The 12488-nt window shown below is 43.9% G+C and overlaps 1 protein-coding gene across 16 annotated transcripts in view; it reads right to left on the minus strand.

Annotated features, from left to right (window-relative positions):
- Positions 1 to 5: 5 nt before the first annotated feature.
- citb (citron rho-interacting serine/threonine kinase b) overlaps positions 6 to 12488 on the minus strand; it is a 49746-nt gene continuing 37263 nt past the window's right edge. For 10 of the 16 annotated variants that reach the window (XM_030418171.1, XM_030418178.1, XM_030418169.1 and 7 more), the window contains 16 exons: positions 11486 to 11666; positions 9938 to 10026; positions 9740 to 9844; positions 8864 to 9033; positions 8393 to 8437; positions 6594 to 6674; positions 4871 to 5006; positions 4469 to 4608; positions 4256 to 4348; positions 4033 to 4141; positions 3721 to 3849; positions 2646 to 2726; positions 2482 to 2560; positions 2213 to 2386; positions 1638 to 1926; positions 6 to 1307 (listed from right to left, as the gene is read on the minus strand). In XM_030418171.1, coding sequence (XP_030274031.1) covers positions 1284 to 1307; positions 1638 to 1926; positions 2213 to 2386; positions 2482 to 2560; positions 2646 to 2726; positions 3721 to 3849; positions 4033 to 4141; positions 4256 to 4348; positions 4469 to 4608; positions 4871 to 5006; positions 6594 to 6674; positions 8393 to 8437; positions 8864 to 9033; positions 9740 to 9844; positions 9938 to 10026; positions 11486 to 11666 — 1925 coding nt within the window. In that variant the 3' untranslated portion in view covers positions 6 to 1283. The remainder of the gene's footprint in view (positions 1308 to 1637; positions 1927 to 2212; positions 2387 to 2481; positions 2561 to 2645; positions 2727 to 3720; positions 3850 to 4032; positions 4142 to 4255; positions 4349 to 4468; positions 4609 to 4870; positions 5007 to 6593; positions 6675 to 8392; positions 8438 to 8863; positions 9034 to 9739; positions 9845 to 9937; positions 10027 to 11485; positions 11667 to 12488) is intronic. The other 6 variants (XM_030418177.1, XM_030418179.1, XM_030418175.1 and 3 more) reach the window with 2 other exon arrangements.

The following is a 12488-nucleotide window of genomic DNA, read 5'->3' on the forward strand; positions in this document are numbered from 1 at the left end:
GGAGGAACACTTCAATCATGTTTAATGCATGTACTGGTATACATCTCTAAAAATCAAGAAAGTCTTAAGTTACTGTCTAACATCAATGTCTACTTACTGAATGCAAATTCAAGTGAATACATGACAGAAAAAAGAACAACCAAGAGAGAATCAAGATCGGAAAAAGCGACGAGTGCTGCTCTAAGTTAGTCATGCTCACTGATGTGACGAATGGAGGTGGTCTTACCGGCTCTAAAGAAACGATACCATAAAGTGACGACCCCTGACGATTACTAGACTTCATACCACTGCACAGAAACAGGACATCTGTACCATAATCAGCAGCAGCAGCGGTGGCGGCAGCGGCGGCGGTCTAACAGGAAGCTGAGGCGGCGTCGGCCGGCCTGACTGCAACACGTCCGGCATCAGAGGCAGAAACTGCGTGTTTCTTGATCTTAGGTTTGCTAAAAACAACACAAGGAACACTCGGAGCAAAACATTGCTTAATAATCGTTTTACAAAGTATGGCCGGACGACGACTGTCAATAAAGCAATCATATGCATTTATATATCAAAGGCTATTAAGTCAGGAGGACCATACATTTGATCCAAAGAAAGAAGACTGGTCATGTAACAAGAACAAGTTTTTCTCAACTCCTGTTCAAATCCAATCTCATGTGCAAACGTCTTTCTCATCATGATTTATGTGAGCAATTAAACGTCGGTTCGATTCTCTGAACAGAGAAGAAACCAAATGTGATCTTTCAGATTCTAATGAAATGTTGATATTGTATTTCTCAAACCAACGACATCATTAATCTCCCTGCAACGTCTTTTAGAAACCCAGTTGTTAAAAAAAATAGACATGGCTTCACCAGCCGACTATTCCCTTTATCTATAAAAACTCAGACGGCAATATTTACAACTTTTGAGTGTATCTTATAAAGTAGATCCTCTTGATCTGTAGATCAGCGAAGGTTCCCTGCCACCAAATCTACTGCGGGGTTCGTCCCGCCAAAGCACGTGTCAGAAAAGAGGATTGTCGCAGGAGACGTCTCCCAGTGCAGGTGTGTGTGTGTGTGTGTGTGTGTGTTGCTGAACGAGGAGCTAAGACTGCACTATGTACAGGCGATGAGGCAATGACAGTCAGCCTGAGTGATGTGTGTGTGTGTGTGTGTGTGTGTGTGTGTGTGTGTGAGGGGGTGGGTGTGTGCAAGTGTGTGTGCTTGCGCTCGAGAGTGGATTCAAGGTTTCCCCCAAAGTTTTCTCTTCAACCTCCAGCCAGGAGCAGCGGCGAACTGGACTCACACCGACGACTGATCCCACACCTGCAAGACAAGAGCCGGGACAAAACCGTCACGCTCGACGGTTCAACAGCTCGAGAGGATGTTTTAAATGTCCAGAGGGCTGAATTCAGTTCAGATTCAGGGTGTGTGTGTTCATTTAACATCCTCTTGTGCTTTCAGATTTTTATAATGTTCAGGTACGTTCAGGTTTAATCGCTGAACAAGAATTTTAAGTGCAAAGTTAAGAATTTCGATGAACAGTTCCACTTGTAAAAATGTCGTTAGAATGTCCTGAAACAGGTGAGTATAGAAGTTTTTACCCAGACAGAATACACATTTGAGTATGTTCTCGATTGAACCACCCAGCAGTACCTTGTTAACGGGGGCGAGCTGTGTCCGGACCGACCCGGCGTGGAGTCGGGTGCTGTCCCCGAACCTCCCCGGAGACCTCTCCCTGCGGCTGTCGAGCACCCTGCCGGGCGACTTCTCCCTGTCCAGCGGTCGGGCGGGAGACTTGTCCCGTCTGAACTCGGTGCGGCCCTCCCGGTAGCGATGCGGGGTGCTGGGCTCCCGGTGCAGACCGTCGTGGCTGCCGGGGCCCGAGGTCAGACGCTTGGTGATGTGCTCTGTGTAGGTGGGGGGACATCGCTTACTGGGACTCCTGTAGAAAACACACAGCAGAGGACAGCGTCTCACCGTGTTGTCGTCCTCAAGAAACAAGAGGCAGGTTTTTACATTTTCACAGCAGATGGCACTGTTGGCCTGAAACCAAAACTCCATCGAGTGGTGTTTCAGTTTGAACTGACACTTGACAATAAATGTGTGTCGTAGGTGTTGAAGTGTTTTTAATCCTCCCACACGCTCAAATATGAATTCTGTTCTTTTCTCTCTATTGCTTTTGTTTTCATCTTTTCTTTTCTCTTCTCAAACCGAGGAGCAGCGCTGACCCTCGGCTGGAGCCGGTCCTCTGCAGCTCTCCGGACTCTCTGATCAGACTTCCTTTACAGCAGATGACCCGCAGTTTGTTCTGGTAGGACGAGGCCAGGTAAATGGCCCCAGAGGAGATGGCCGGGCCCAGGTAGCGAGGGTTGGGGATGTCCAGGTGGGCCAGAACAGTAGGTCTGGAAGTACAGAGAGGGATGTGGGAAATACAGCTAAAAAAATCAAAATAGACGTTTTTTAACAATACGTATCCACGGTAGCTGCTCCGTCTCACCCCAGAGAAGCGTGTCCCTGAACCTCGATGACGTCCAGGGAGTTGAAGTAGGTGACGAACAGGTAGGGCTCTCTGTAGGCTGCACCGGAGGAGAGAACAAACATTTAGAAAGATGTCAAAATAAGGTCGCAGAATAAAGCAGCGGGAGCTCAAAGTGCATTTACCGAAGGACAGAGGCAGGCGGCTCCACTTGATGTCCTCAGTGCGGCTTCTTCGTCCGTACGTGTCGACAAACACCCCGAACTCTGCAACATAAAATAAAGGTTTTAGGATTTAAATTAAAGGTGAACAAGACAACAGCATGCAAGAGGCCTCCGTCACACCAGAACACGTTCTTGTATCATCAGCGTCTTTCTTTATGTATTGACTGTTTTTATCTGCTTTGTAGTGTGTCCTGAAAGGTGCTTATAAATAAAATATATTATAATTATTAAAACACTGGCGTACACTTGAATCAGGTCGTTAACTCGAGGGTTAATAAAAGAAGAACAAACCTGAGACACGTCTGGTACCGGCTACTCGATCAGTACCAGCTCAAGCTACCTGAGAACCTTCCTGCTCTGTAGTTCCTGAGACCAGAGTGATCACACTTGATGCTCATGCAGGTAAAGAGATCCACACTAAGTCGGTCATTTATCTAATCGCTTGCTCTCGTGGTAATTCACGTTGGATAAACAAGTAGAGCGTCAAAAACTTGTTTTGCGGAACACAGAAGCTCTACGACATCCAGAAACATGAATTTTGTTGAATTCAATCATCCTGTTTGAAAAGGTTTCACTTCCCCCAGGAGGAGGAAGTTTGGATGTTTTGCTCTCCAGGAGGGAACGCTGTCAGATCCACTGAATAAAAACAGCAGCTGCTCGTAAACTGAATATAAATGATGACTTGAAGTGTTTTCTGTGAGATGTTTATGATGCTGATGTTGACTTTTGTCTTATCAGAAATGTATTTAACTCAAAGTATTCTGGACTTTGAATCCTTCAAGTAGGTGTTAAACATTTGGTAATAGTTTCATCAGCTATATCCTGTCACTGTCTGTTTCAAAGGTTGTTGTTGTCTGTTCTCTGGCATCTAATTAAAGAAAACTGCAGATACATTATGACACACACTTTTGAGACACACTTCTTGTTGGTTGTTGCTGCAGTCATCTTCTATCTTATCTACTACTAAGGGAACTTCTACCATCGTGTGTTGTGGACAGAAAACAGCGCGCTGAGCAGCCGTTCATTCAAAACGCACCGTGAAAGCACAGCAGGTATTCCTCCTTCTGCAGGCTGCTCGCCACCTGCATGATGGCGATGGGGAAACTGTGCGACGAGGCTGCGAACACCGCGGAGGCCAGCGACACGTCGTTCTTGTCCAGGAACTCTGCAGTGGACGAAGCAGAAGACCTGCTTTCAGACAACGTATTTAAATTCTGTCTCAGAAAGTCGAGTTGTTTGATGATACTGTGAAACACTCAGCAGGCGAGTAAATCATGAAACACAGTCAGAGCATGCAAACCAACATACAGATGAAGGATATCTGTGTGTCTGCTGTGGTTTTTCTCACCCTCCAGCACGAACTGCTTCATCTCGATCTCGTAGAACTTGTTGGTGCCGATGATGATGCTGTAGCTGGTCAGGTGGATGCAGCTGCAGGGCTCCAGAGTTTCAATCTCCTGAGAGATGAAACACGGAGGCGTGAGGAGACAAAGACACCTTCGCTGTTTTGTACTTGTTTTATCTCTAGCTAATAATAAAGAAGGGAGAGATCTTCTGCAGGTCGCGCTCACCTTACGGATGCAGTACTTATTGAGATTGTCGTTGTAGCGCAGGATGGTTATCTTGTTGGGCATTGCAGCACATATACACGGCCCGTTGTCTATCTGTAAACAGAACAGAGACGTCAGTTTTTAAAGAGAAAGTCAGAGAGCAGAAAATCTGATTCAAGTCTCACAGAGACGGGGAGGAGGAGGAGGAGGAGGAGCAGGAGGAGGAGGACCTACTCTCCCTGCAGCAAACAGATGGCAGCCTTTGACCGTCTCAAAGATGTAGGGGGCCAGTTCAGACTGGCTGGGCAGGTGGGACTGGGCCAGAGACTGCTTCACTCTCTTGATCTCCACCAAACACAACGCTCTCTCGTCCCCTGCAGCGCACACGGACATTACAAAGAAGCTGGTGATGAAGTAACTATATAAAACATATCAAAGAAATGATCAGACGGTGCAGCCTTTCAAAGACTTTAAAGCTCCCTTATCATGCTCACTTTTATTCAGGCGTTCTTATCCCGTCTACACTGACCTGCTAGATATGGAAATCCCACTTTTTCTACATCATGGGACTTTTTGACGATGGAAAATGAGTTCCTTATTTATTGCCAGTTACTTCGTAATGGTAAAATGTCTTACCGACAATCATCAGCAGCTTCTCCTGCTCTTTGACGACGTGGATCTGAAAGACGGACCCCAGGCCGGGGATGTGAGTCAGAGAGTTCTTGATAACGTTCAGGGCGTACAGACCCTCTTCAGAGCCCACCAGAACTATCTGCGGCACAGCAAGGAAACACAATCATTAACGTAATTATAATGATTCCGGGTGAACATTTCAAACAGGAGCAACGTGTGGTAAACTGTAACAGTGAGCCTCCGAACATCTGCTCCGTGCTCCGTGTCCCTTCATGAATTAGGAACATTACTAACACGAGGTCGTCTAAACGATCAGCAGATTAATAATTTAAGATATGATGTGAAAATGTCTTTGCTGCATGTGCACTGACAACAATCAAATATAAAGACGCCCCGAGAGGCAAGTGAGAATTTCTTTTTTCTGATTTTGCATTTTCAAAGTGTGATTTAAAGAAGTTTCTCTCCTGTGATCATCAGTATCACAGGGGAGAAAATTATTTCATAAGTCACTTGTGATCTGCTGGAAAAAAAACGTTGCCAGAATAATCTCTTTATCTTGAGTTCCTTAATTATATCCATCTATGAAAACATTTGATGAGAGAGAAAAATTTCAGGAGAAAAAAAAGAAACATTTCGTGCGTGAAACTGATTTAAAAATAAATGTTTTTTGTTTCAGTAGGAAAAAATACTTTCAGTAAAAAAAAGTAAAAAAAAAAAGAAAAAAAGAAAAAGAAAAAAACTTTCAGGCAAAAAGTTTTTTAAAAATAAATCAAGAATCAAAAATTTTTTTTACTTGGTTTAAACAGGAAAATACATTCTTACTCACTTCCACACAGAAAAAAATTCTACTGAAATATATTTTTTTCTTTACTGTTATATCATGTCCACAATCAATTTTTCACAGCTTGCCCCTTAATCTTAGGTTTGTAAAAAACAAATATAAAAAAAAGAATTCTAGAGGAAATTTTCTTTTCCACTTCATTCAACACGCATGAAAACAAAAAAAAAGACTTATATTCTTTTTAACCTAATTTTCTTTTTTTTACTCAGTAATAAAAAAAGTTTTTTTTTCCTGTGTGAAATAAACTTTCAAAGATTTTCACCTAAAAAAATTTCACTCAGTTCCACACTCACAAAAATTCTAAATTCCCTCCAAAATAAATCGCCTACTGAAATTGTTTAAGACTGATATTTTTTTTCTAATGACTTTTTTTTTTTTCCTGAAAAACTAAATGTTTTTACTTGAACTGAAGAAGCCTCCACAGAATTTCTTTCTTTCAACTGAATTATATTTATTCACGTATTTTCTTATTTTTCACACATTAATTTAGTTTTTTGCTTCTGAACATTGTTTCTTTTTGTGTGCAGACAAAAAGAAACAATGTTCAGGGGCAAAAAACTAAATTAATGTGTGAAACCGAATCAAAAAATATTTTGTCTCAGTACAAAAAAAATTGTCAGTATAATTTCACGCAGGAAAAAAAGTTTCTCCTGTAAATAAAATGTTTACAAAAGAATAAAAAGGGAAAAAATATTCTTCACACATTCTTTCCATTTTTTTCTCTTCCAGATGTTCTCAAATAAGGAAATTAATTAAGGAACTTAAAAAGATTATTCTGGCAGAACTTTTTTTTCCCAACAGATCACATGTCATTAACACAGGAGATGAGATTTCTCACTTGGCCCTCAGGGCTTCCGTACAATAACACCCCATCAACAGCATTACCTGATCTGTGAGGGGGAGGGTGCAGTTAATATCCAGCCTATCGTCTCCCTCCAGCTTTAGGAGAGAGTTTCCCAGCAGCTTCTGTAAGAGCAGAAAGAGGTGAGGGGTCAGGGGTCACGACCTCAACACGACCTGAGGGGGAGGCAGCAGAGGGGCAGGACAGAGGGGGTTGGACGGCTGCAGGACTGTGTGCAGGTTAACGGTGTCAGAGGTGGGACCAAGTCACAAGTCTGCGTCCAGGTCATATTCACAGCCTCACACAAGTCCAGTCACAAGAATGATGTGAGTCAGGTCGTTGCAAAGTTTAACCCTTCATAGGGTTTATTCATTTACTTACTACAGCGCGGTTTGAGTTGAGATATCTGATTAAATTTAAAGATGTCTGATCATCTCCGGCAGAAGTGTGCTCGCAACAAAACATCCCCAGCGGTGGTTTTCACAGTCACAGCGTTTACCGACGTTGAAACCATCGAAAGAAAAGTCTGATGACTGTCATAATTTATCTAAACTTCCTCAAACTATTGGTTGAGATGTTCATGGACGGCAAAAGTTGTAATGTTTTTGTTTCGCTTTACGGAAACAGAAAATTGATAATGACTGATTAGAAATTGTTGATAAATCGAGTGTCATTTTTCTGGACGGGACTGCAGTCAAAAAATCAACTGTGAAAGCTAAAGAGGCTCATTTACAGAAATGTTATCAATGTGTATATTCCTGTATTTCTGTATAACATAATTAAATAAAGATTAAATCAGCATGATTTGTTGGATGTTTCCTAGAAGAAGTTCCTCTTTAGCGACTTAAAAGCCATGACATCGGTTCCTGCAGGGTGCTAAATAAACAAAATAAACCTCTGTTTGTTTTCATGACTGAATAAACTGAATAAACAAACTGACCTTAAAGGACGACACACTTTATACTGTTTTAACTTTGTTTATATGTGGCGGACCCTGCCATCTTTCCAGCTTAAAACAGTGTTCTGGGACATTATTTTCCACCTGAGAACAACTTGTTTATTCTCTTACGGGACAAATAAACATCTCTGAGTTTGTATTATTGTAAATATAACATTCATGAGTTTGTATTTCTCCTCCAAAACTACATAGTGCCCCTTTAATTTCGTCAACAATAATTTGGCATGAGCTTTTATCAGCTTGCTCCACAAAGAGCTGATAAATCTATAGGTGTTTGTCTGTACATAGCATGAGGTCCGTCACTCTAAACCGGCTAACCTGAAAAGCATCATGGGAAGATGGCAAAAAAGATGTAAAAAGAAATCAGGGATTCAAGTCACTGTGATAAATGTCACGTCAACACTGTGAAGTCAAGTTCATGTCGCCCAGTTGTGTCACGTGACTTTAGTCCCAGTCTCTACGGGGAGTGCGGAGGAGCAGCGGGGGGTGAAAACACAGACGAGTACACGAGCAGGTAAAGACCCACTGTCTGATCCCTGGTCCTCTGGACGGGACAGCCGAGGAGGATCGACCCAAAGATGATCAAACATCTTGGTGCCCAGTTGTGTACTGTGGCTATAAAAACAGGGACACCAGAGGCAGGGAAGAAGATCTGAGCAACACTCAAAGTGTGACGTCGACACAGAGTTGGTACGGGACGCGACAGTGTAGCAGAGGACAGTGAGAGTGAGGAGCGCTCACAGCAGGTGAGGTGAGAGCAGGGGGGGGGGATGACCAACCAACACAATGACAGACACATGCACTACTGCGTGCCTCGTGTGTGTGTGTGTGTGTGTGTGTGTGTGTGCGTCAGTCAGTCTCATGTTTGTCTTTGTAACTCTTTACCTGGACCAGTGGAGACAGAACCATTTGTCTTTTGGACACAGCAGCCTATGTGTAACAATGAAACCCAATGGGATGGGCAGAATAGAGCAAATCAACAAAACATGCCCATATACCGGACATACAGTGTGGCATGATGAAAAAGCAACAAACAGCAGTGAGAAGGACAAAGAGAGAAAGAGAGAGAGAGAGAGAGAGAGAGAGGAGGGAGAGAGAAGAAGGGGACAATTAACGACACATATAAGTGAACTGGGGGTTATCACTAAACTCAGTTCTTAAGAGAATACAACGTCTGCTGCTCATGAAAAAAGCCCACACACAGTTAAACAGCCAGTTTACGATCGCAGCCATAGACGAGGCAGCGATCTGTGCCTGCGCTCGTAACGGTTTCTGATTTGAGTCAGCAGACATCGAGGACGCTGAGAGCCAAACTGCCCCCCGTCGCCCCCCATCGCCTGCTCCAGAGATACTCACTGCGTCGGCCTCGGCCTTCTCCCGTGAGGCCCGCCCTGCGGCCACCACGGACTCCATGACAGCCACCCAGCGCTGTTTGTCTGGGAAACTGGGAGCCATGAAGTAAAGTGCCTGTCCAGGCCAGCAGGGGGCGTGACAACGGGACTCCAGCTTCAGGACGTAGGGAACATCTGACACACAGGGGACATAAGTGAGGCACGACTTCAGAATTAATTCTCTCTCAGGACGCAAACCTCCTCAGAAATCTGCTCAGTAGGTTTAAAACATACCGATCAGCCACATCACTGAAAAGCACCGACAGGTGAAGTGAGTAACAATGATCATCTCGTTGCTATGGAAACTTTGAGTCACCGCGTTTATGTGGATGCCACTTGACAGACATCACGCTGCTACTTCTTCATCTCCACCACCGAGGGAAATATTCTACATTTTACTCCACTGAGAGATCTATTTCACAGCTATAGTTACTTTAAAGATCAGTACTCTATTCATACAATATATGATCAGTTAAAAATGACTCTATTTTTTTGGTATCTGTGCACAGTCAACATAGAAAAGGTCCATTTCCACTTCAGCTCAACAAATTCAGTAATTCGCTGTCATATCGTCTATCGATGGATTTTTCCTCTCTCACATCGATATTGGTGGAATGACTTCCACGTAAATGCTTCCCGAGGTTTCCCAGCAGAGTGTTGCATCATATTTAGATAATCAATGCTTTTCACTTCAGCTGTCAGTCCTCTCACTGTTGTGGATGTCTGTGTTTGACAATAAAATCTTGTATAAACCAGACAAAAACTGTGATTCTGTGACAGATCACAGGATGCGGATGAGTGTCAGGAAGGTGGTTCTGACACTCTTTGTACTGTAAAGTACCTGACTTGGCAGTGTTTGGTAGCTCAGACGCCCCCACGGCTCCGTGAACAACCACCTCTCCGTCTGACAAACACAAGTCGAACTCTTCCAGCGGCTTCACTGAATCTGAAAAACACACAAACATAAAGAAACATGTTAGTCGAGGCAGCGTTTGTGACGAAGGTGAAGGATGTTCTTCCGGTAAAAATAAAAATCAACCTTCTCGGGGCTCGATCTCGTAGATGGACACTTTAGTCCCATCCAGGACCATGTACTTTCTCTCCCAGCCCTGGCCTCGCTTCCCATTCCTGCAAACACACGAGGCAGCTGCGTTACTACGAAGCTACAAAGCAGGATCCAACATTTTTTGTGTGTTTAAACTGGTCTAAGTACCAGATAGGTGCCAGACAGAACAGCACAGAGAGCTCCTGAGAGGACTCGAGTTAAGTAACATGAGCCTGCCTGATCAGTGGGAGGGGATGACACAGCCGCGGTGCATCAGAGACACTATATTGTTCGAGACAAATACACTCATAGGTGTGAAGGACATGACGGATACACGACATGAAGTGTCTTGGTAAGGTGTTGAACTGCTTCAACACTCCTGGGTGCAGATTTAGCGAGTTCCTCTGAAGCATATGACCCACATCGCTTCAACACTCACACATTAAACTATTCAGTGGTTCCTCGAGGTCCAAATGGAAACAGCTGTAAGTTTCTCCACTTCTTTATTAAGGAGTTGTAGGTGTAAATCAGACACACCGTCATGGGTTAAGCAGAGACGCAGCTGTTTCTATTCCCAGTGTCTAGATGAATCTCTGCCCCGTGTGATTAGAGAGACAAAGGATTAAAGGGATATTCCGGTGTAAGTTTAATCCATGGTCTAAATCACCGTGAAACTTTGTTAGACTCCCTCTCAAGAGATCAAGTTAGCAGACCGCTAATTTACGGAGTTTTATCAACCTCAGAAACGACCGCACGACAACAATACACTGCAGTAAATGGATCCAAATATAAACCGCCACCAAAAAGCCACAAATAATGCTCAGAACAGCACCAAACTTCAGCAACAGTACAAATAGGGTCTCAGCACATAGTCCGGGGCATCTAACCTCCGCTAGCTTAGCTGGATTTCTATTGGGAAGCTAAAAACAGATTTCAACTCTCCTCCATCAGCTTCCGGGTCGGGGAAGTCCCGACGCGACGATTACCGAGTGCGGTTAGAAATGCTCAATTCCGTTCTTTTCCCTGTCCGCTCTCGATAATAACTGTTATAAACTGGCAGCTGAGACACATATGAACTTTGATTGCTTTTCCATGGAGTCATAATCATACATTTTCATCCATGAGCCGCGGAACTCTACTGCACTCGGTAATCGACTCGTCGGGACTTCCCGTCAACAGGAAGCTGCTGCAGAAGAGTGGTAAATTTAGTCAGCTTTTCAGTAGAAATCCAGCTAAGCTAGCGGAGGTTAGATGCCCCGGACTATGTGCTGAGACCCGATTTGTACTGTTGCTGAAGTTTGGTGCTGTTCTGAGCATTATTTGTGGCTTTTTGGTGGCGGTTTATATTTGGATCCATTTACTGCAGTGTATTTTTGTCGTGCGGTCGTTACTGAGGTTTATAAAACTCCGTAAATAAGCGGTCTGCTAACTTGATCTCAAGAGAGGGAGTCTAACACAGTTTCACGATGTGTTAGACCATGGATTAAATTTACACCGGAATATCCCTTTAAATCGATGACACCTTGTGCGTTCGCGGCTCACCTGGGCTGCTTCATCCAGCCCTCCAGGTGCATGTGTCCGCTGGCCTCTTTGAGCTGCTGGCCCGGGGAGCTGCCTTTGTCCCGACACAGGCCCTCAGACAGATGCAGGGAGCAGTCGCTGGACATGCCACATGTGGCTGGAAGGCAGGGGGAGCATTTCGGGTGGCACAGAGCGTGACATTCTGAGGAGATAAAGCATCGTTCAAGAGGAAGCAAAGCCACAGCCGCTTCTGTCTCCTCTCTCTCTTCCCTTTTGGGCCGACAACGGCACAAAAAGGAAGAGCACAAGTGACATCAAATCAAGGAAAGGTCTCAAAACTGTCAGGCGACAAAAGAAACCGTTGTAATTTGTGATGAGTTCATGTACGGATAAAACTTTGAACACGTCTGTAATTCTGGTCTCAGCCACACAAAAAGAGGCGGTGTTATAAAAAGGTCAGGAGGAACAATGACAGTGAGCGAGAGGCAACAGCAGCAGCCGTCACCATGATTCACACATCATCATCATCACTCTCATTGATCATGACTTCTATTTATGCAACAGAAAAATACACAACAGCGTTAAATAACAAGAAGACTGACGTGTGAATATTATACATCAGGTTTCACGAGTTCAACATTCTCCTGTTGCTCATCAGCAGGTGTATTAGTGGCATCATAACTCTTTAAAGAGCCTTTAAAACATTCTCATTTCTAGGCAACAGTGCATAGATCGTGATGAAAATCAATAAGTGAGTACAATCTGATTTGCATCCCAGATCAGCTTAACATGAAAAAGTGATACAGAGCTATCGAGTTTGACATCGAGCTAGATTTGATTAAATTAACCGGGATTGTTGGACCTTGGCGGAAGTTTTGCGCTCTACTGAGTCTCATTCTAGTTTATGTTTGTTGTGTGTTTTCTGTTGTCTAAATGGAGAAGATGATAAACGGTGTCATTACGATCTGTGAAACCATGGTGACGGCTGCTCACTCGTCCTGCCTGTAACCTTTTTTCATAACGC

The sequence above is a fragment of the Sparus aurata genome, chromosome 5 (assembly GCF_900880675.1).
Source record: "Sparus aurata chromosome 5, fSpaAur1.1, whole genome shotgun sequence".
In the NCBI taxonomy this organism is placed as follows: domain Eukaryota; kingdom Metazoa; phylum Chordata; class Actinopteri; order Spariformes; family Sparidae; genus Sparus; species Sparus aurata.